Source organism: Tamandua tetradactyla, chromosome 4, assembly GCF_023851605.1.
Source record: "Tamandua tetradactyla isolate mTamTet1 chromosome 4, mTamTet1.pri, whole genome shotgun sequence".
Lineage (NCBI taxonomy): Eukaryota > Metazoa > Chordata > Mammalia > Pilosa > Myrmecophagidae > Tamandua > Tamandua tetradactyla.
In genome coordinates this window covers 63,997,238-64,020,936 of record NC_135330.1, presented here as the reverse complement: position 1 = coordinate 64,020,936, position 23,699 = coordinate 63,997,238, and the positions used below count along the sequence as shown (strand labels likewise).

The following is a 23,699-nucleotide window of genomic DNA, read 5'->3' as shown; positions in this document are numbered from 1 at the left end:
TCCAAGAGTGGAAAATCCATGGACATACCAATACTAATCAAAAGCAATTATACATACTTTAAAACCAGTAATCCTGAAGCAAGTGACTCCAAGCTATCCTTCCCTTACACTGGTAAACAAACTGGACAAGTAAGAGGGATCCTTGTGTACAAACATTAGACAATAATCTTGATGGAAGGCAGGGAAGCGGGAATCACTGGAGTTCTGGTCGTTCTGCCTTTTCTTTTTTTTTATTAATTAAAGAAAAAAAATTAATACAACATTTAGAAATCATTCCATTCTACATATGCAATCAGTAATTCTTAACATCATCACATAGATGCATGATCATCATTTCTTAGTACATTTGCATCGATTTATAAGAAGAACTAGCAAAACAACAGAAAAAGATATAGAATGTTAATATAGAGAAAAAAATAAAAAAAATAATAATAGTAAAAAAGAAAAAAAAAGAAAAGGAAAAAGAAAAAAAAGACAAACAAACAGACAGACAAAAAAACCTATAGCTCAGATGCAGCTTCATTCAGTGTTTTAACATGATTACTTTACAATTAGGTATTATTGTGCTGTCCATTTTTGAGTTTTTGTATCTAGTCCTGTTGCACAGTCTGTATCCCTTCAGTTCCAATCACCCATTATCTCACCCTGTTTCTAACTCCTGCTGGACTCTTATTTCTTAGTACATTTGCATCGATTTAGGAAAAGAACTAGCAAAACAACAGAAAAAGATATAGAATGTTAACATAGAGAAAAAAATAAAAATAATAATAATAGTAAAAAAAAAAAGACACAAACAGACAAACAAAAAAAAAAACCTATAGCTCAGATGCAGCTTCATTCAGTGTTTTAACATGATTACTTTACAATTAGGTATTATTGTGCTGTCCATTTTTGAGTTTTTGTATGTAGTCCTGTTGCACAGTCTGTATCCCTTCAGCTCCAGTTATCCATTATCATACCCTGTTTCTAATTCCTGCTGGTCTCTGTTACCAATGACATATTCCAAGTTTATTCTCGAATGTCGGTTCACATCAGTGGGACCATACAGTATTTGTCCTTTAGTTTTTGGCTAGACTCACTCAGCATAATGTTCTCTAGGTCCATCCATGTTATTACATGCTTCATAAGTTTATTCTGTCTTAAAGCTGCTCTGCCTTTTCTTATAACTAGTTCTCTGTAATGGACTTTAAGCTTGGCTGGCCATCTTCAAAACTGTCTGCCCTTTGTAGTGGACTTTCCCAAAACTGTGAAAGAAAGAACCTCTCCTTTCCTTCCATTAACTCCATACTACCTAGAAACAGTGCATACGGCTTTGGAGTCAAAGAAAAACCAGCCAGTGGGAAGAAGGAGAAAAATGGCCTTCAGTGTTTCCAAAGGCTGCTAAATCAACCATTAACTTTCCAGTCCCCAAGTGAAGGCACAGAAGCCCAAGAGGCAGGAGGGTGTGGTGGGGATATCTCAAGGAACTTTAATCACTGCTATTGTTCTGGCAAACCACCTTGGCTCTTTGAAGTGACTCAATAGCAAGTGAAAGACAAAAGGCTCCCAAACGAACAAACTGCCATATCAAATGCCAACACAGTAATTTTAGCTCCTTGGCCTTGCTTGAGAAGTTTAAGAAACAGAATTGCCAAGGTTCAAAATCTAGAATTAACTTGTACTACAGACTAGAGATTTGAAATGAGAAGACCAACAGCTAATCTGGGAAATATCACCTAGTTTGATGTCCCTTATTCATTATTAGAGGCTAACTGGAAGTCAGTCCCAAAGGCCACAATAATCAACGAACTAATTCAGCACCTTTTCTGTGCAAAAATCTGGATGAGGTATCATTGGAACACACAAGAAAATACAAAAGATGGTCCTGCTTTCAAGGTCTTCATAATACAATCAGGAAAAAAGGGGATAAAATGCAAAGGGATTCAACTGAATGAGACTGTATATGTTAAGTGCCAAAACACTGGTCCGAGATCATAAATTTTGAGGTGCTCAAAGAGGAGGAGATGAGTATAAACTAGGGTAGACCTGAGTTGATCTTGAAGCCATGAGCTAGGAAGGTTTTAAAGAGAAATGAGGGTAGTAGGGGAAGAGGTGTTATGGTTAGCAGAACAAAGGTAAAGAGGCAGATCAAGCTCAGGAGGCTAAGAAGAGGAGTATGACTTGGGGTTCCTGCAGAGAAATATGGAAAAAGAGGGTAGAAAAGTAGGTGGGGCCAGCAGAGAGGGCCCTATATGCTCTATGAGCAAAACAGCTAATTAACAATGGTCCAAAGGGATTTGTAAACCGTAGGCAAAGCAAGATAAAAGTCTTGAAGAACAAAAACACAGCATAAGGAGATTAAAAAACCCAAGGAGGTGGACAGGCAACGGTGGTTCAGTGGCAGATTCTCACCCGCCATGCCAGAGACCCAGGTTCATTTCCTGGTGCCTGCCCATGTAAAAAAACAACAACAACAACAACAAAAATAAAACCCCAAGGAGGTTCCTTCCAATCAACACCAGAAAAGACCAAATGTCAATTCAAACATGTCCAACCCAGTAAAGGACAATGATAAACTCAAAGCTCCAGTACAACAAAACAGAAAAAAAAAAAAAAAAAAGATCAATATTAAAATTTAGACCCTAAGTTCCTAGAAAGCTAGATCTGGACGGTTTACTTCATTTCGTGCATGACCTGGCTTAGCACACAGCATTGGCACACTGATTGAGTTTCCCTTGTAAATTATCCGGAATTGGGATAAATAAAGATGATTAAGGAGGATCAAGAGATTTGAGGAAGGTTAGATAGGGGAGGAGGGAAAGGGAATGGGACCCTAAGACTCACAAAAAGTTCTTTTTGGTACACGCACACCTACCTAGCCCTGCATATCTAGCCCTCACTCAGGTCGGCACCTGAAGATAAAACAATGAAAAGTGCAGTCCACCAATCCCTTATAGACAGAGGGGGAAGGGCCCCTCCCAGTCCTTATAATGCAAGGATCCTGACCTCAGACTGCTTCTCCTCCTTTGGAGATGCCCATGCTCATCTTCCTTTGAGCTTGAACTTCCGCTATGCATTAGTTTTCAGTGTACACACTGGCTAGTCTTTGGATTCTTTAGTTGTACACACCGACTGGTCCTCAAATTCTTTCCTGTAGGTGAATCAAGAATCTTCATGGCATCAGCCACTGGCTGAGGTCTCGACTTCACCAAGAATTCCCGCAGCTCTGAGGCATCCAGCAGAGAATTTCTGGAGCTGTGTAGCACCCAGCCTAGAACTTCTAGGGCTCTCCAGCATCTAGCCGAGAACTCCTAGGGCTCTCTAGCATTGAGCTTATTAAACTACTTGGCTATACACACTGATTGGTCTTTTATTTCTTTCCTGTGACTGAGTCAAGAAGCCTCATGGCGCCAGCCATTGGTTGAGGTCTCGATTTCTCCAAGAATTCCCAGGGCTGCTGGCATCAGATTCATTTGGCCTTTGAAGTGCCTATGGAACATGCAATTGGAAAATGCAGTTTTATTCTTCAGTCTGAAGTTCTCAGGAGAAGTGAAGTCTAGAAACAGATATTTCAGAGTCATCAACAAACACATCGCAGTCAGAAAATAAGCCATGAAAGTGAATTCAATAGCCCAGAGAGGCATATAGAATTAAAAGAGAAATAGGTCTAGGACCTGAAGCACTCCCATTTAGGTGGAAAGCAAGGGAAGTAGACTGAGAATGAACAAAAATGTTCATGACCACAGAATATTTAAGTAAGATAGCTGGGCAAGAGTCCATTAACAACTAGAAGACCATCATTACCAAGAGCCTGTTATGTCAGATGCAGGTTATACATCATGCAAGATGCACTCTACTGCCTTGCTGGCTAGTTAGAATTGCTTGTGCTCCTCCAGGTGCAACAGCTGATTCTAGTCCTTCATACTGATGAAGAGCCAAGATGATAGCACCTTGCCTTATACCCATGCTGCTCACTTCTCAAATCCCACCCCAGGGTTTCCCTGTTGTCAATGAGACATGAGATTTGGTGAGATCTGCTCAATCACCAACCGCCAAGAAATACACACAGGTGAAGTTCCATCAGGTCAAACTTTGATCATTAAGAGATGGAATCTGGTGAATGAAATTTTTTTCCCTTCTCCAGTGGACTGTGTAGAGATGTAGTAGCTTCATATTGTTTCTCTGAAGATTTCCTATAAGACTAAGCAAACAGCTTCGTGAGAAGCCCTTATTTGCTCTCCCTCTTTCCCTGGTTCCCCTTCCCCTTCCCCCTCATTCCACTTCCCTGGGATGACCTTCCCAAATAAAGTGTTACCACATAAGCTTTTGCCATTGATTATATTCTAGGGAATCTGTACTAAGACACCTACCAAATGCCAAGCACTGTTCTAGATGCTGGGTATACAGTCCTTTCCTTGGTAAAATTTTTATTTCAAAGAAAAGATCTGCCCATTCAGCTCCTTAAGATTAGCAAATCAATTATTTTCCAGGATTCAAATATATTTTAAATCATTAGTTGGTCATTCGAGCTGATAGAGTTGACTACCCTTTATTTTCTAGGGAAAAGCGTTGCCACAAAAATTAAAGACAAGCATATTATATGTATTTAATGACAATCACAAATATCATTCAGGTGTGCCAGAGACCCTACATACAAATTATCTTGTTTAATCCTCAAAACACCCAAGTGGAGTAAGTTTGCAGTAAAGCAGATGGTTAAGAGCACAGATTCGGCATTCAGAAAGATCTGGGGTTTAATTCTAGCTCTGCCACTTGCTAGCTGTACCCCTGAACAAGACACTTAATGTCCCTAAACCTGTTCCATCAACTATACAATGGAGTTGGTAACAGAAGTCTTCAATGGATTGGATTGTCATGAAGAGTAAAAGAGGTACAATATATAGTGTTTACTAAATGCCTGGTATCTAGTAAGCCCCCTTTAAAAGTTAGTCTTGATTATTTCCCTTTCACAGATGAAGGACCACTGATGCTCAGAGAAGTTGCTCTATGTAGCACCCCCAAACATCTCTTGTGAAACAGAAATCCTGCACAAAATGTATCAATCAAAACAAAAAAACCACAGAAACAGAGGAGTCTGGGTAAAAGAACAAGTGGTTAGATAGAGTACTAAGACCAAAGAATGGGAGAGGGCAGATGAGAATTTCAGTGTTAGAAACCCTGCCAAGAGGAAATTACATATAAGCTTCAAAACTAAGGAGATCGGAAGAGAGACATGTAAGGAAGTGGAAGAATATGAATCACTCAGCCTTCCAATCTATCTAAAACTGAAGATACAGCTGAAAATGAAGTTAAAAAGATTAATAGTGACTTCAGCCTCTTAATGGTTTGCATCATTGTTTTCTTAACCAAGGAGAGAATTTTAGGGACAACTATCTTTTGTGGAGAAGAAATATTTATCTGAAGTGCAGCAGTTTCCTTACCTTCACTTTAGTGTCTCTTCTTCTGTTAAATTCAAGTATAATTAATTTCAACTTTTTAATTTTTATTTTTAAAGCCACCTTTGTGTTAATGCACACCAAATTTCAACACTGGGAGATATCATCCATAAGCCCCATCATCAACTCCATGGCCTTACCCTCCTTTCGGCCTTTCCTGTCCCTGGGCTCCTCCACTTGAACACTAGAACCCATCCTTCCTCACCCACTCAAGGTCATTGCTCCTAAAATTATACTCTTCTACTACATCACTTTCCCCCACTCCCTACTGGATCATTTCTATCAGCAGCAAAGCTTGTATTTTCTTCCATTTTATTAAAAAACAAACAAAATATCTTCCCTTGACCCCTCCCACCTCCAGCTACTTTTTCATCTGTGCTTCTCTTTACAACAAAACTCAAACGTCAAAAGTGTCCACATCTTGGTCTCCATGTTCTCTTTTTCCTTTTTCCCTCTGGGCCACAGTACCCAGGCTCTTGTTTCTATCACTACACTGAAAGAGCTCTTGTTCTAAATACAATGGGCGATTCTGGAGACTCCACTTATTCCGCCACCAGCAGCACTGGACAGAGGTGATCACCCAAGACTTCTGACACCATCCTCTCCTGATGTGCCTCCTGCCTCACTGGGCACCCATTCTCGGACTTCTTTGCTGGACCTTTCCCATCTTTTCAACCTCTAAATGATAAAATGCCTCAGGGTTCAATCCTAGGACCTCTTTTCCATCTCCACTTGCTTCCTGGACAGATGGCACCTAGTTCTGTGCCTGGGAATTCCCAAAATTTCATCCCCAGTCTCAATCTTTCTCTGAACTCCCACCTCCTACAACCAATTGTCTCTCTGACATTTTCTCTTGGGTGCTTTAGCAGGTACCTAGAACTTAATCTCAAACCTGAACCCTTGAGACCTCCCACCCTCAGTGTTCCCTCTCAGTGAACAATACCCCTTTCACCTGTCAGGCCCCCACCTTAGCATTTATATCAACTCCTCTCTCTCTCAAACTCCAACCCATTCATCAGCAAATCCTGGTAGTTCCATCTTCAAGACATGTCTGGAATCCAACCACTTCTCACCCCCTCCACCATTTCCAACAGTCCATGTTAACATCATTTCTCTCTGAATTACGGTAGTAGCTTCCTAACTGGTCCTGCTGCCTCCACCCCTGCTCCCTTACAGTCTGTTCTCCACACAACAGCCCACAGCTTCCCAATGCCCTCAGGAGAAAAGCTGGTCTTTCCAAACCCTTATATTTCCTAGACCCTAGCTCCGTTTCCAGGCCCTGTTATGATCAACGCTAGTACATGAACTCCAGACACACTGGTCTCTGTTGCCCCTCTGCCAAACATATTACCACCTTAAGACCTTTGTATTTGCTGTTCCCTTAGCTTGAAGCACACCTCCCCCATATTCACATGGCTAGCTCCTGTGCTTCATTCAGGTCTCTTCCCTAGTGTCCATTTCCCAAGAAGCCTTCTCCCACCACTCCATCCGAAAGAGACACTGTACTCTCTACATCCTTACCCTACTTATTTTTTCCCAGAAAAATCACTACCTTACATTAGAAACCTATTTAGGTGTTTGCTTATTTTCTTACTCTGTACCCATGATGGCAGGAACTTTATTCACTGCTGAAACCTGGTGCCACAGTGCCTGATGCTCAATAAATACTAACTGAATTAATGAATGAAAAGCTGCTCTGGTGTACTAGGATTTGGAATGATTTGTTGCTGAATCTTTCGTATTTTTCAGTTTTGCTTGAATTTTTTACAATGAACATTTTTTTATTTTTAAAAAAGCAAAAGCTATTCCTTTAAAAATTAAAAACCAATCAAAAATCAAAGGAAAGATCCATTATTTAGCCAACTCACTATATCCTGACAAGTGTTTTCCCCCATTATTTACGATAATCACAAAAGAATTCATAATCTAACCCCCACAGGGTATTTTTCATAATTAATGAAAGCTTTGGGGGAGGAAACTTCACTGGAATAAAAGTTTTAATTGCCCTGAGCTGACCAGAAGAGTGTAAAGACAAGGCTCCTGAGTAAGAACGAAAATCAGCAAGGTTTACCTAAATTTCACTTTCCACTTCAAAATTTTTTTTCAACATCGCTACCATAGTCCATATGCCAGAATTCGGGCCCTGTCAGCTTCCTGCAAATGAAGTGTGATGGTCTTCGGTATTATGTAAATGGAAAATAAGAGACTTATTTTCAAATAAGAGGACACTTTCTGAATGTGTAATATAACAGAAGTCACTGAATCACAGAGGCCAGTGAGAAGATTAACCACTGGGGAAAGTTCCTGTCCTTGTCCCTCCAACCAACCAATAGCTACCCATAGCACTAACAGACAGCAAGTAGTATGGTCTTCCTCCACATCTAGGAGACCCCAGGGAAAATGGAGAGCTCAGGGACTACTCCTTGTGTCACTGAGGACGGAGGCCCAATGGGAAACAGAAGACACAAGTAGCTCACAAAGCTGGATCATGGTTTCAGTCTTTAAGGGCCTTTATCACTTCAGCTCTGGTGTTACCTGCCTCTTCTGCTCTTTTCATGAGGAGGCAGCAATAGCCTATCCACTCTGGAAATGTGGACTCATAATCTGGCATCACAGGGCCTACCATAGAAATGATTCAGCCCTGGGTGGGATTCCAAACCTGGTCTCCTAACACATCTAAGTTTTCTAAAGCTGTTGACAAACAATAGACTGTGAAGCCCCACCGCCAGGAGTCCTCATAGGTGTTCCAGGGTGTTCCCATTGCTAAAAGCTGTCACAGCCCTGCTTCATTGCTTCATTTTCTATTTTAAAAATCATCAACTTAACGGTCATCTTAATTTTCCCCTTAAAACTGACACTACAACTTCTGTATATCCAGTGAGTATATACAATTGTGTGCTCATTTGAAACTGTTGTGTACCCCAGAAAAGCCATGTTCTTTAGTCCTCTTTCAATATTGCTAAGTTGTAATTTTTTATTAAATGGTTTCCATGGAGATGTATCTCAACCCATTCAAGGTGGGGTTGCTTACTGGAGCCTTTTAAGAAGGCACTGTTTTGGAAAAAGCTTGAGAGCCAATTGAGCCCACATAGCCAGAGACTTTTGGAGACACAAAGGAAAATACCCAGAAATCCTTAAGAAACCCCCAGGACAGAAAGCTAGCACACTTCACCATTTGCCTTCCCAACTGACAGAAGTGTCCAGAAGCCAAAGACCTCAGCAGACACTAGTCATATGCCTTCCCAGCTGACAGAGGTACTCCAGATGGCATCAGCCTTTCTTAAGTAAAGGTAACCTCTTATTGGTGCCTTAATTTGGATATTTCTATAGCCTTAGAACCATAAAATTGCAACTTAATAAATTCCCTTTTAAAAGCCATTCTGTTTCTGGTATACTGCAATCTGGCAGCTTCAGCAAACTAAAACAAATGGTTACTGAAATGAGTCAAATGTTACTAACTAGACCACTGTGGTTTTCAGCATTCTACAGTCTTGAATTGTTTTAATTCTGACAATATCATAAAATTTATAATCATCATGACTACGGGTTAAAAACAAGAAGCCTAAGAACACTGATGATAAAATCCAGTTGTCAATTAAAAGCTTAAAAATTTTATCAAATCATGTAGTTCACATCAACAATCATCACCACATCCCTAAGTTGCATTGATCTGATTAAATCTTCAAGTACTTCAAATTCTAATGTTAAAGACGTAAAATACAGGGATAAACATATCTAAGTTGGCTTTTCAAGTATGAGAGGAAAGGCATTCCATAACTACAATACATTATTTCCTTGCAGATATGTAGCTGAAACCATCTGTGTAGAAACAAAACTTAAAACATATATTTAAGATGAGGTTTGGTTTTTTTTAATGTATAAAATGCAAAATTTCTAAACATTAGGTCATAAAAACAGATTTCTCTTAATTAAAAAAAAAAATATGTTAGTAAGTGATTAAATTTCCAACCAAATTTTAAGGTATATTTGGTTCCAAACTAAATACAAAATTTTATTTTAAAATTAATTTTGAAAAATCACACTCCTCCTTACATAACTTTTTTAAATAAGTGGAATGTGAACATCACAAGTTAAATGAGAAAAGAAAAGGTTATTTTTATACATAATGAATGCTATTAAATTTTAAAGTCAATTTTAAAATAAACTGCATAATATTATTTTAATAATGTTGCTATAAAAGAAAATGTTTTACCTAAATTCAGTTCTTTATCTTAGCTTATAAAAATGACAGCATTATTTTTCAAATTCCTAAGGGGGTTCACAAAGTTATATTACTCTGAAAGGAGTGCACACATTTTTAAATATTGGAAAAGCCAGTCTAATATAAAAGTCTTTTTAATCAGATTCCTGTAATTTTAACCAGCTTCCCTTCTCTTAACCCTGGGCCTGTCTTCTGAAGGAATCTAGTCTACCAAAGAACACAGAATAAACGAAGTAATTACAATGTGATGAGTCCATTATCAGGGAAAAAGAGGATGCCGTAGTAACAAATAGTAGACAAGTCTAATCTGGTCTGGGGGTCAGTGAAGGGCTCCCAGAAGAGATGTTCTGAAGTACTGAAGTTAACCAGACAAAGCGGCAGGAAAAGTCCTCTAGCCCAGAAGGAACAACAAAATCAAAGGCCCAGAAGCAAAAGAAAGGAAGCCAAGTTCGAGGAACTGAATAATATAAGAAATACAGAATTACTAAAGAACACAGTTTAAATGGGAGGGTGAAAAGAGATGAGACTGAAGAGAGCAACAGGGTGAAGCCCTGGAGAGAAATGAAAATAGTCTGAAGAAGTATAGAATTTTCCTAAGACCAATGGGAAGCTATTAATGTGAAGATGGAATAGAAATTAGATAAGCAACTTACAACATTTTTTTTTTTAACATGGGCAGGCACCAGGAATTGAACCCCGGTCCTCTAGCATGGCAGGCAAGCATTCTTGCCTGCTGAACCACCGTGGCCCACCCTACAACATTTTTAATGACATAAATGTTCCCCTCCAAAAGACACCCAAAGTAAAAGAGAAAAGTGAGAGCTTTTATTTTCAGAGAGTCCAAGGTTTCAAAGGCTCTTCTTATAATAACTCCCTCAACCTGAATATTCCAAATAATGCAAAATGCAAATACCCCCAAAACATAAAGTGCCCATTGCTTCCAGGCATTGGCTAGAAAATGACCACAAGCTCTGATATTCTGAGTAGACCGCCCCCACCTTTTGGATGTTAGAGAAAGCCACAGTTATCTTTTGTATGAGTGAGAAGATAACGGGTCTCTGGGTTTCACTTTTTTCATTCAAGAAACTGTGGTGAGTCTTCATCACCTGCCTACCCACCTGGCACTATTTGAAGGCCACATCTTAACCACATGCTTCAACATTGTAAGTGGAAAGGATTTTACCAACTGCTTTTACTCAATCCACCAGAAAGAAATTAAGAGCAAGTAAATTCTTCATCATGTACCATATGTCTACAATTATAAGGGTTATCTGATCATTTCACACCTCTGAAAAAAACACCCTACTGTTCAAATCTATAGATAGGCATATTCAAAACTTGCTTGAGGCAGAAACAAAATCCACAGCAGTCAGGTGATAAGAAATGACAATGCATATTAAAAATAAACTCTTGATTCAATCTGGTTCTATTTAGTTAGGGGCCAGGCTTGGACTAAATGCAGCTGACAGATGTGAATCAGCCCGGAGTTGGGAGACCCCAGTTCTAGAATGTGAAAATACTTAACCAGATATTTATTTTGTAGACTGTCATAACCTTACATGTCTCCAAAAAGTATTACTGATTTTAAAGATCAATCAGAAAGTAAAAGCAAAGTGCTGTGGGTTCCATCAGAGAAAAACATTCAAGTTCCTATTACATTTGTCAGTAGTTTTAAAGGACACTACAGTGTTTTATGTGTCTCCAGGCTTTCTGGGTAGGGATTATATCAAAATTGACAATTTAAAAAAAAAAAAAATTGACAATTTTTTCAAAACATTAGGGACTTTGAGAGTAAAAAGACATAAAATAGCACATTAGCCTGACTGTGATGGGCCTGATTCCCTTAGAAACTTTATTTTCCTCTCCAACAGAGTGTACTTCCGCAACTTTTAGAAAATAAGTCCCTATTCCAGTTCTTAATTATTATTTGGCACATTTCTCAGAATGGAAGTCTATTCCAGAGCATTTTAAACATATTCTTGTCATGACACTAAGCACAATGTATGGTAATTGGTCGTTCACATCTGTTTTCCCTGCCAGGCTAGGAGTGCCAGAAGTCCAAGATCACGTCTTATTCATTATTACATTGCCAGCACCTAGCACAGAGATGGCATAAATGTTGAAATGAAATAAATGGAGATAAGTTGTGTTTGCCCTGTCTCCAAAAATGAATCTTCAGCAGATTTCAACAAAGCCTCGGAGCTAACTACGTGCAGATCCTGGGTAGGCTAGACTCACAATGACTTCTGCCTAACTGCCTCTTTCTCCGCTCTTCCTTCCCCTTCCCTCTCCACCTTCAGAGGGAGTTCCCACTGGAAATTGCACAATTCTTTCTGCAGAAAGAAACAACAAGCTTAGTTCCTGTTGGCCTAAATAGCACAGAGTTCTGGCCCAGTATCTTCCACCTTCCTAGAATGGTGACAAACTCAATTAGGCTGCTTTTTTGAAGTCAAAATTGTCACTCAAACTTCTACCTTTATCCCACCAGGGGCACGTCTGCTCTATTCTCATCAGCTCCATAATAAGCAAATAAAACTTTTGGATAGTCTAACAGTGTTTTTCTAACTTTTTCTACCACAACCCATAATGAGCAAGATGTCATACTGCATCCCAACTATGTGTGCACACAAAACACACATATATATCCTTAAACAAAAGTTTGATGCAACAATATTCGTCCTTTCTATATCCAATCCACTTTGATGTTTTCTATTCTTTTTTTTATCCTATTTCTTTTATGTTTTCAAAAACGCCAGTCAGTGGTCAATTAAACTGGTTTCATGATCAGCTCTGAAAGGGGGTCTGTATAAGTTTGTAAGCTTCTGGAATGCAATATACCAGAATTGGAACAGCTTTTATAAAGGGAGTTTAATAAGTTACAAATTTACAGTTCTAAGTCTATAAAAATGTCCAAACTAAGGCATCTAGGTAAAGATACTTTAATTCAAGAAAGACCTATCTGTCAGGAACACCTGTCAGCTGGGTAGTCATGTGGCTGGCATCTGCAGGTCCCTTGCTCCTGGGATCCGTTGCTTTCAGCTTCTGTTTCTGTGGAGTTTCCTCACTTTGTTTCTCCAGAGCAGGCTTTCATCTGTTGGCTTCCCTTGGCTCTCTCCAGGTTCTGGCTTACTTAACATCTCACGGCAATGTCTGCTGGGCTCGAAACATCTCCAAACATCCTTGGGTTCTCCAAGTGTCAGCATATGTGTCAGCTCTTCTCTGAGCTCTCTCCAAAATGTTTCCTCTTTTAAAGGACTCCAGTAAACTAATCAAGACCCACCTGAAATGGGTGGAGTCACATCTCCATCTAACCAAAAGGTCACACCCACAATTGGGCGCATCACACCTCTGGAGATAATCTAACCAAAAGTTTCTGCACTACGGTATTGAAATAGAATTAAAAGAAACAATTGCCCCCACAAGACTGAGTCAGGATTAAAACATGACTTTTCTGGGGTACTTTCAAATACTTCCAAACTGGCACAGGGTCACAATCTACAGCTAGAAAACACTATGTTCAGACTGTGCTCTCAGTGTTTTAAAAATCAGTTTGGGGACTTTAAGCAGTAACACAACAGCTTTTCAAAACACAACATAAATAGAAAATCAGGTTCCCACAAGATGAAATTCTCATCTGGAACAAACCATTCCACATCCTTCCTTGGAAAAAACACACTACCACTGAAATTCTTAGCACAAAGAAGCCCAGGGACTTGGTAAAGAGGTTGGGGCTGGACTAATCTTGATGTGCCCAGTACCCTAGCAGGCCAAGAGAGAAACCCTGCCCCTAACGAAATGCCACCAAAGTGATCCTCTGTTGACGTTTTTGGGGGATAAAGGTGGATAATGAAGAGTAAATGCTATCAGCCAATCTCTTCCTGGAATTTGAGTTTCAAATTGCTTTCAAAGTCTATTCCCTCATTTGATGAGACATTGTCAGAAAGTTCATTTCTAGAATTAGAAAGTATAACATAAGCAGTACAGAAAAGTATTTTGGGAGCTCTCTGGAGTAAGAGGGTTAACAGTGGGGAAACACTTTGAGGACTTGACTAAAATAATGTTCTATATGCTGAAAAATCTTAAGTATTTTAGATTCTTGGAGCAGAAGAAGGGGAGAGGCTGGGATAATAAGAGAATGCTATGTTGTCTTTTTCAACTGTGTGCTGGGCAAGGGCAGGAGAGAGGAATCTCACCAATTTACCAATTTCAGAAAGGGCAGGTTTCAGGTCTTCAGGAAGGCTTTTTTTTTTACATGGGCAGGCACCGGGAATCAAACCCGGGTCCTCAGGCAGGCAAGCACTCTTACCTGCTGAGCCACCGTGGCCCGCCCATCAGGAAAGTTTTGATACAAGTTTCTCTGCCTGTATTTTCCCTCATAATCAACCTTCCCTCCTCAATTCCTGAAGAGAGACCTTCTGAAATCAGAGAGATGGAAGATTGTAAGATCTGTTGGTACCTAGTACGATATTGATATACATTAGATATAGACATAAAGATGGAGAGATAAAGAAAGAGACATAGATATTTATAAAGTAAAAGCCAATGGCTTATACGATAAGGCATCTCCTTTCCAACTCCCTACATAGCTCCAGCCCCTTCCTCTCTGACTTCATGTCCTACTGTCACCTTTAGCCTTTACCAGTTCATTCCACTTTAGCCATACTGGCCTCCTTGCTGTTCCTCAAACACACCAAACATACTTGGGCCTTAGGGCCCTATCTTGGGTCCTTTGCACTGACTATCTGGAGTCATTTGTGGTTGGGATTGGCAGCCGCCTCACAGGACGGAGAAAGGGCAAAGAAAGGAGAAATTTACACCAAAAACAAATAAACAAACCAGAAACTTTAAAAAGTTCACAATTTACCCAAGGTCTATTCCTGTTTAACCTTTACCTGAGCAGAAGCAAACAAAAGTTCTCAGGAAGATATTTTTGTCCGGTCTCTGAATGCCTGTTGCTATACTGACAATAATTTATGAAGAAATCTGTTGGTACCTATTTAATAATGAAGAAAAAGAATTCCTCCTCATTCTGGTAAAATTTGAAACCAAAATTTATTCCATAGCCAGAATGAAAACTACCAAGATTTCACATGTGTCTGCTGGCCCACAAGGGTGATAAATGAATAATTTGGGAAGTGGCCTAAAGGGCAACAGTTTTCAATCCCGAAAGCTTAACAGGATGGGGCAACAAATATTCAGGCACTATTGTGACAACAATTCGGGATTCTAAAGCTCTTTCTTTCTGGAGAAACCTGATCACACTAAAAATAAAATAAGGACAAGTTAAAAAGAAGATACTCCCTGGGTCTCCTCCTCAGTCTCACTGTGGAACTAGTGTCCTGGGGATAGATTTCCCCACCAGCAAGCAAGACCCTCAGCCTTAAGAAACCCCCAGAAAGGATATGAGGCCACAAGGGGGCAATTTCAGAAGGATGAAGCCATAAAACAATTAAAGAGGGAATGGGTTAATCTGTAGCTGGTTATAATCCATATGTTCAGAGCAGTATTGCTTCAAATGGCAATCTCACTTCTGCAGACATCAGTCACTGGCTTTTCAACCCAGGCAATTTTCTCCACTACCCCTTTCCACCTTTCCCTCTCCCTTCAAATACATTTTATAATTAGTGGGAGGGGGGCGGAGGAGCAGGGAGAATGTGGGAAGAAGGCAGGCAGAGGGTTAGATTTCTCACATGTAGGCCCCTCAGGCAATTTGAATTTACTGAAGCTACTCTCCCGGGAGGGGGCATATTGTGACCAAGCTTCCTGCAGTACCTCCTGCCATCTGCAAAATTAAATTAAATGGTCCTCCGCTTTTGAAAGCCTACCATCAGTGTACCAAAGGGAACATCTGAGTATACCAGGCAGGGATGAGGGTTTTTCCTTTTTACCAATGCACACAAATCATTAGGAGATTAAGTCTCTGAATAGCTAATGTGCATTTTCATAAAGAAGGAGAAGTTAAACGCTCAGTCTAACACCCACATAAAAGGGGTTGAAAGGGACTGGGATTGCATTTGCTGCTGTCTTTAGAAGATGATTAAAAGCAAGGCAGACAGAAAGTTAATGGCTTTTTACCTCACTGGGTGGGGAGTGAGGGAGTAGGGATGTAAACCAAGTGCCAAGAGCTGAATGGGAAGAGAAAAGGGCGGCTGTAAGCCCAGAAGACACTGGGAAGGCTCCTGTGAGAGAAGACACCCACCCCTGTGGCTCCTGTGCCCCCCACCCCACCCCAGTCAAAGCAGCTGTTTTCTATGGGGGTTAAACCCAAGGATATTGGAAGGGCCTGTGGTCATCACGTTGTAAATGGCAGCTCTAAGGCAAATGGGAATTTAAAACAAAGCAGGAAGGCTGCACGGGTAGTTCAATGGTTAGAACACTCGCCTTCCATGCGGGAGACCCCTAGTATGATTCCTGGACTGTGCACCCACCTCTCCCATCCCCAAGAAAAAGTGGCGTAGTCCTGTCGCTTTTGGTCCTTCCTGCTTGGCTACCTGTTTCAATTTTCTGACCTTAAAGCCAAGGCTTAAGCCGAGTGACGGCTTGAGCCATCTCCCCCGACCTTGCTATTTTCTCCACATTCCCATGACTGAACAGTTAATTCAACAAAGTTATTGCTACACCCTAGTCCTTACCTCCAATATGCCTAAATTTGAAACAACGGAAGCAAGAGGGAGAAAAGGAACAAAGGAAAAAAAAAATGAAATAGTCTCCACAGTAGTGACATATAATTTGAAAAGTAAGTCAGGCTGGAACAGACTTTATTTAAATATAAAATTACATACATATTATATTTAATTCAAGCCACTTCAATGACTCTTTATTGAACACCTACTACTATGCCCTGCAGGGGGGTAAAAAAGCGACTGGATAGGGCACCCCAGTCTTACAGGACTCACAATCTAAAAGCACAGCAGGTTCCTATTCAAGCACCAAAGGGGAATTTTGGAAAACCTAGTAGAGGCTCTTAATTAGGGAAATATAACAAAGAATCTATACTTACCTAAAGGTCACTCAACAGCTTCTTTGGACTGATTTGTGCTCACACCACCCCAATGAACAAAGAGGAAAGTTAAGGGTAACAGAGAAACCTGATGGCTGCTGACAAAGCTCAGGAATACAGGCTCACTGAGTGAGACGGCAGGCAGTAAGAATGGTAGGAAGAATACTTACATCATATTCTTCTCTGAGAAATCATAATCTGCAAGGACAATTATTCACCAAGAATTTGTTAAACCATTCTAATTATTAATGAACCTGTATTCCTTCTCTCCTATCATGTTCTAAAAGATACAGAACTTTCAGAGAGAATTATGGAAAAAGAATCTCTTGTTCTGGGATATAGGAAAAGGTGCTAGGGACATGAGAATCCACTTGGTGAAGGGGGTGGTGGGAATCAAAGAAACTGGGAACAAAGGAACTCTAAAAAAGCTCCCGGCCCTGGGGTGGTGACTCTTTCAAGCCCTACATCCAGTTTTCTTTAAAGAAACAAACATCCGGTATCACAAACATCTATGGCATCAACTGGAAAGGCTCATAAACTCTCATCTCTCAAACACAATGACTACCCCAGAAGAGTCTTTATGAAAATGAGAAGTTCCCTTAGAAACCTTAATTCTGAGGGGCATCACAATTAGGACAATCTGTTACTGAGCTTTCACACTGTTGTCCTCAAGAGATGCTCCAGGGACCTGGTCGTTTAAATATGAAGTGACATCAAACCTCTCTGCCGCTTAGTCCTACTGTCCAGATTTGCCAGGAACTAGCTAAGAGCAATATAGTACAAAACCTTCAGGGAGACAGATTCTCAATCTGGGTCCCTAGTCTACTCAGAAAAATTGCACAGCATATCATCACTATTTCACAACAGACATTCCACTTAAAACTCCCAAAGACCAGAGGGTGAGCCAGAGTGACAGGACTTGAATTCTGGTAGAAAATACTCCCCAGACATTCTTCTTTCCCTGTTCAAGTGAAAAAGCTGACCACCCCTTCTGCTCACTCCCCCCAGAACTCACTCTCTTCGGGACTTTACTGGAAGCAACATATCCTCCAGAGATGCAGTGTCTCCTTCCATTATGTAAGACTTCAAAGCAAAGCCAAAGAGCTGCCTGATGTATGAAGCAGTGAGTCCCAGTGACCTCCAACTAACTGTGTGGCAACTCCCAAATATTAAATGATGTAAAAAGAGGGGGGTATAAGGGTAGTTCAGTGGTAGAATTCTCACCTGTCATGTAGGAGATCCAGGTTCAATTCCCGGCCCATGCAGGTCCCATACAAACAAAAAGCCAAACCAAACAACAACAAGAAAAATCAACAAATGGTGCTACAATAAGGGAATATTCAACATGGATAAAGAATGAAATGTGAACCCCGCCACGTAGCGTACAAAAAAAAAAAAACATGTAAAAAGTTTCCCCACTAAGTTAGTTAAGGAGTTTGTGGCTGTAAAAATGGAGAGACAAGGATGATTTAAAAGAAAAGGAGATCAAACAGACATGGAAAACCTCATCAAAAATCAAATCAATGAGTTGAGAGAGGATATAAGGCAAGGAATGAACAAAAAGAATAAATCGAAAGTCTGAAAAAACAAATAACGGAACTTATGGGAATGAAAGGCACAGTAGAAGAGATGGAAAAAACATTGGAAACCTACAAAGTTAGAGTTCAAGAGGCAGAAGACAGGAGTACTGAACTTGAGGATGGAACATCTGAAATCGGATAAGAAAAAGAAAATATAGGGAAAAGAATGGAAAAATATGAGCAGGGACTCAGGGACTGAATGAAAACATGAAGTGCACGAATATACGTGTTGTGGGTTTCCTTGGAGAAGAGAAGGGAAAAGAAGGAGAAAATCTAATGGGGGAAATCATCACTGAAAATTTCCCAATTCTTATGAAAGACTTAAAATTACAGAGCCAAGAAGTGCAGCATACCCCAAACAGAATAGATCCAAATAGACTTACTCCAAGACACTTACTAATCAGAATGTCACATGTCAAAGAGAAAGAGAGAATCCTGAAAGCAGCAAGAGAAAAGCAATCCATCACATAACAGGGAAGGCCAATAAGATTTCTCAGCAGAAACCATGGAGGTGAGAAAACAGTGGGATGATATATTTAAGATACTAAAACAGAAAAACTGCCAACCAAGAATCCTATATCCAGCAAAATTATCCTTCAAAAATGAGGGGGAAATTAAAACATTTTCAGACAAAAAAATCACTGAGAAAATTTGTGCCCAAGAGACCGGCTCTGAAGATATACTAAAGGGAGCACTAGAGATAGATAGGAAAAGACAGGAGAGAGAGGTGTGGAAAAGAGTGTAAAAATGAAGACCAATCAGTAAAGGTAAAAAGAAGGAAAATTAGATATGACATATAAAATCCAAAAGGCAAAATGGCAGAAGAAAGTACATTCATTGCACTTATAAGGCTTTTCTGTGTTGTGAACTTTCTGGTGCCAAACAAGATGGGAATTGTTAATGAAAGCTTTCCCACACTCACCGCACTCATAAGGCCTTTCTCCAGTTTGTATTTTCTGTTGGAGGCAAAGCCAAAGACTCTTCGGCACTGTCTACACTCAGAAGGCCTTTCTGTATCGTGAACTTTCTGGTGCCAGACAACATGGAAGTTGGGAGTAAAGGCTTTTCCACACTGACCACATTCGTAAGGTCTTTCTCCAGAGTGAATTCTCTGGTGCTGCACAAGTGAGTGCTTATGAGTGAAGGCTCTGCCACACTCACTGCATTCATAATGCATTTTTCCACTGTGAACTTTCTGATGCATCCTTACTTTAGAAAAGAGACTGCAGGCCTTCCTATAGTCCTTAGTTACATGGGATGTTTCTCCAGTGTTGAAACGTTTGGTGATAAACAAGGGTTGATTCCTCCTTGAAGGCATGTCTGCCTGTTGGATTTCTAGTGGAGATCTCTTCAGAGTGAGTTAGTAGATGGTTAAGAAGAGAGAAAGCCTTCAGGAAGGCTTTCCCACAGTCACTGTATTTGAAGGGCTTCTGTCCAGCATGGTTTCCTTGCTGCTGCCCAAAACTGGAGCTGCATGGGAAGGTCTCCTCGTATTTGGTGCCACTGCATGATTTCCTCTCACTGTGGGTGGACTGGTGCTGGAAGAGGTCATGGTTGCTTGGGATATCCTTCCCACCCTCTTTGCATATGAAAGGCTTCTCTGACAAATGCACATGGCAACTCTTTGCAAACACAGCCCCATCTTTGTCCCATCTGAAGGGTTTCTCTTCACTCTGCTTCTTCTGGTGCTGGTGAAAGTTTGCAATGATCCAGAAGCCTTTCCCACATGCCCCACATGTGTACAGTTTCTTTCCAGGGTCTATTCCCAGGTGCTTAGCCACATGCAAAATGTCTTTCAGGATCAGGCTACACATGTCACAGGTGTTAGCCTTTTGGTTGGGAGGACCTGCCTCAAGGGTCTCAAATTGGAATACTCCTCTAGAAACAAAAGGAGATATTTCTTGATAATTATTTTCTTCATTTTTCTTTTCCTTATTTTCCAAATTTCTATGATAGGTTGTTTTTCTAATTAGAAAAAAACAATACTTTTTTTTTTTTTTTTAAGTTTTTTTAAATCCACATGAGCACTACCCTGAAGGCTTTGAGGCAGTGTTCTGGGGTTGCCCCACCCCTCACAGGACACTGAAAGGAAAAGAATGAAAGAAAATTCATTTTTTAAAAAAAGGAGAAGAAAAATCTGAGAAGTCGAGAGGGAGTAGGAATTTCCTATGATACAGTGTTCACACTTAGAGAAAAAGAAACTGAAGTTACAGAACGTACCCTATTAGAGCACTGCACAGGAAAGTAGCACTCAAAATAAGGAACCACTATTTCTGGGTATGCTCTGAGAAGAAAAATTTCTACTTGGATGTTCTTACCCCTGGATTGTCAGTTAACAACAAAATCCTATAGCCTTAGGATTTCCTTAGCACCTCAATAGCCTGCTTTTGGTTTCAGTAGGGCCAGAAAAACTCATGGCCATGGCCAAGTAGACAGTACAGGAGCAATGCTGTTTCTGCTTTCTGGAAGACTAGAGTTTAACAGGTTTTACATCATAAGTCTCATGAGAGAACCTTCTTTTCAAGATTGTTAATTCAGTGTTACATGTGCCTGGGCTTGGAGGAAGCACACAGCACAGTGCAGGGACAGACAGGCTCCAATTTCCACTAGGAACATCTGTTCCTTTGAGCTCAAGAAAATCAGTTGGCAGAACAGTGTGGTAGGATTTTTTTTGTGGCTACAACTCCATCCCCTATGCTTTTTAAGGATGAAAAACAAAATTGTGCTTCCTGAACCGTTGTCCATTGTTACAAAGACAGAATCAACATTTCATGACAATAAAACTGCAACTGTGCCTAGGCAGAACTCCAAGGTCAATGTCTGCCGTTACTGGCTGAAAATGATGAGTTACAGGAAGGAAGTTCATTTAGGTTCTTCTCTGAGGTCAAGGTCTATAGCTGCTCATGTTGAGACCCTGCTAGGACAATGGAACCTAGAAACTAGGAAACCCTGAAGAGAAGTTAGATTCTAAACTCAAACAGCACCACCATCCCAGACCCCACACTACAGGTGTTCAGAAATTTACAGGGTCTTACTTTGGTCCCTACAATGACTGGGAAATGCTACTGGGAAAGTGCTACTGGCATTTAGTGCAAAGGAACAGGGATATCATGTGCTGGACATAATGGGTGGGACAAAATCCCTTACAACGATTATGCACCTGAAGAGGGTGGGTTTGCCCCAAAAGCAGAGGATGGGCCTTCCACCTCATTGCAGTGGAAGAGGCATGCCACCTCAGACCTTGGAGAGAGTGAAACACATTCCTTGGGGTTTGGGGAGAGCCTGGCTACCACCACATGGAGGGGTTGAGCATGTGCCCCGGAGATGGCAGAGAGCCCAGGTGCAGCCCCAATGCCTGGAGAGGGTGGAGCTGAGAAAAAGGTGGTCTTCTCCCCAGTGTCCCCTAAGGTTGTTTTTGAAGAGAGGCAGGCCTCTGCGTAGGCCCTTGGAAAGAGTGGGACTGCTGCTTTCAGAAGCCCCGAGGATAAATGATTCTCAGACTTTGAAATCTAATGGATTTTGCCCTGCGGGTTTTCGAAACTGTATGGGTCCGGTGACCCCTGTGCTCCTTCCTTCCTACAGAAATGTGTATGTGTATCCTATGAATGTTCCTCCTTTGTATGTTGGCAGCAAATAACTTGTTATGAGTTTTCAAAGGTCCAGAGCAAATGGAGAGAATTTTGCCTTAGGACAGACCATGCCCGTAACTGACTTGATGAGATTTCATACTGTCTCTAATTTTGTACTTCATTTGTATTGCTGCTGAAAGGTTTAAGGTTTTCTGATATTGTTATGGAATGAATGTATTTTGCATTTGGAAAGAGCATGTCTTTTCGGGGTCAAAAGGGTGGAATGTGCCGGTCTGAATCTGTGGTGGACCCCAGAAAAGCCAGGCCTTTTGATCCTCATTCAATATTGCTGGGTGGGAGCATTTTGACTGTTTTCATGAAGATGTGACCCACCCAATTGTGGGAGGTAACTTTTGATTAGATGATTTCCATGGAGGTGTGTCTCCACCCCACTGAAGGTGGAGTTGCTTACTGGAATTCTTTAAAAGAGGAAACATTTTGGAGAGAGTCCCTTTTTGGTAGAGCCACATGAAAGCCAGCAGACGCCGCCATGTTTGCCATGTGCCCTTCCAGCTGAGAGAGAAATGCTGAACGTCGTTGGCCTTCTTGAACTAAGGTATCGTTCCCAGGATGCCTTAAATTGGACATGTCTATGGACTTGTTTTAACTGAGACATTTTCTCGGCCTTAGAACTGTAAACTAGCAACTTATTAAATTCCCCTTGTTAAAAGCCATTCCGTTTCTGGTATATTGCATTCCGGCAGTTAGCAAACTAGAACAGCACCCAACAGCATCTCTGCTGAGAATCACCTGGAGTCCATGGTTTTAAAATATAATCTCTCGTGTTTTGTTTTAGTATTTTTTATGCTTTCATTTTTTATATCCATATTTGAATCCATCTATAATTTACTTTTATACAAGGAGGAAGATAGCGATCCAATTTCATTTTTTCCCAAATGGGCTACCTAGTTGTCTCAAAACCAATTATTAGAAAATCCATTCCTCTCTTCATCCCACTAACTTGAAACACCATGGTTTACTCTATGCTAAATTTGTGTGTGTGTGTGTAAGGTCTACTTCTGAATTAATTATCCTGCTTTTCTAGACTCTTATTTTTAATTTGGAAAAGGCAAAAACAAATCCAGAAAGCAAACCTGAGGTCTCATAAGGAAAAGCAAATGGTCTTCAAAATTCTACTGACAATGTTCAAAGAAACTGGAATTAGAACTGCTCTCTCAGATGGCTCTAAATTCAATATGCCATGAGATTTTACCTTGTAATCTCATCTTTTGCTTGTAAGTTTATATTTTTAATATAAGCCTTCTATTAAAATGTAGCAAACATACAATAAAATATACAAATTATAAGGATCAGCTCAAAGAACTGTCACAAAGAAAACAAACTGTGCAACCAGCACCCAGATGAAGAAACAGCAGTCTAGAAGACCCCTGGTACCCCTGATCAGGCATCGGATTCCCCTAGGGCAACCACAATCCTGACTGCTATCACCACATATTTGTTCTGCCTGCCTTTAAACTCCATGTAAATGGAACCATGTACTATGAATTCTTGTTCCTTGCTTCTTTCACCCAAGATTGTGATTATCGATTCATCCATGTTGCTATGTGTGGTTTTAATTTATATAGTTTCATTGATATTTAAAGTAGCATCCTACAGTGTGAATACATTACAATTTCTATTTATTCATTCTACATCTGATAAGCATTTGGGTAGGTATATGTTTGGGGGTCTTACAAGTAACTGTGAAAAACATTTTTGCATATGCCTTTTGGGCATTCTGTTAATTTTAGCCTTTCAGGATCATTTTGTTTTAGGTATATCTCGGGAATACAACAAATAGTTACATTCTGCCTTAGAACCAACTTGAAAATA

The 23,699-nt window shown here is 40.4% G+C and overlaps 2 protein-coding genes across 11 annotated transcripts in view; both read right to left on the bottom strand.

The window, feature by feature from the left end:
• SRGAP2 (SLIT-ROBO Rho GTPase activating protein 2) overlaps window positions 1-23,699 on the bottom strand; it is a 262,852-nt gene that overhangs the window by 175,423 nt on the left and 63,730 nt on the right. The window lies entirely within an intron of this gene.
• On the bottom strand, window positions 18,050-22,839 carry LOC143679204 (uncharacterized). Its single transcript, XM_077155814.1, is given in 4 exon segments — window positions 18,050-19,195; window positions 19,198-19,513; window positions 19,515-20,222; window positions 22,828-22,839. Coding segments are annotated over 4 exon segments (1,236 nt in total). The 3' UTR covers window positions 18,050-18,995.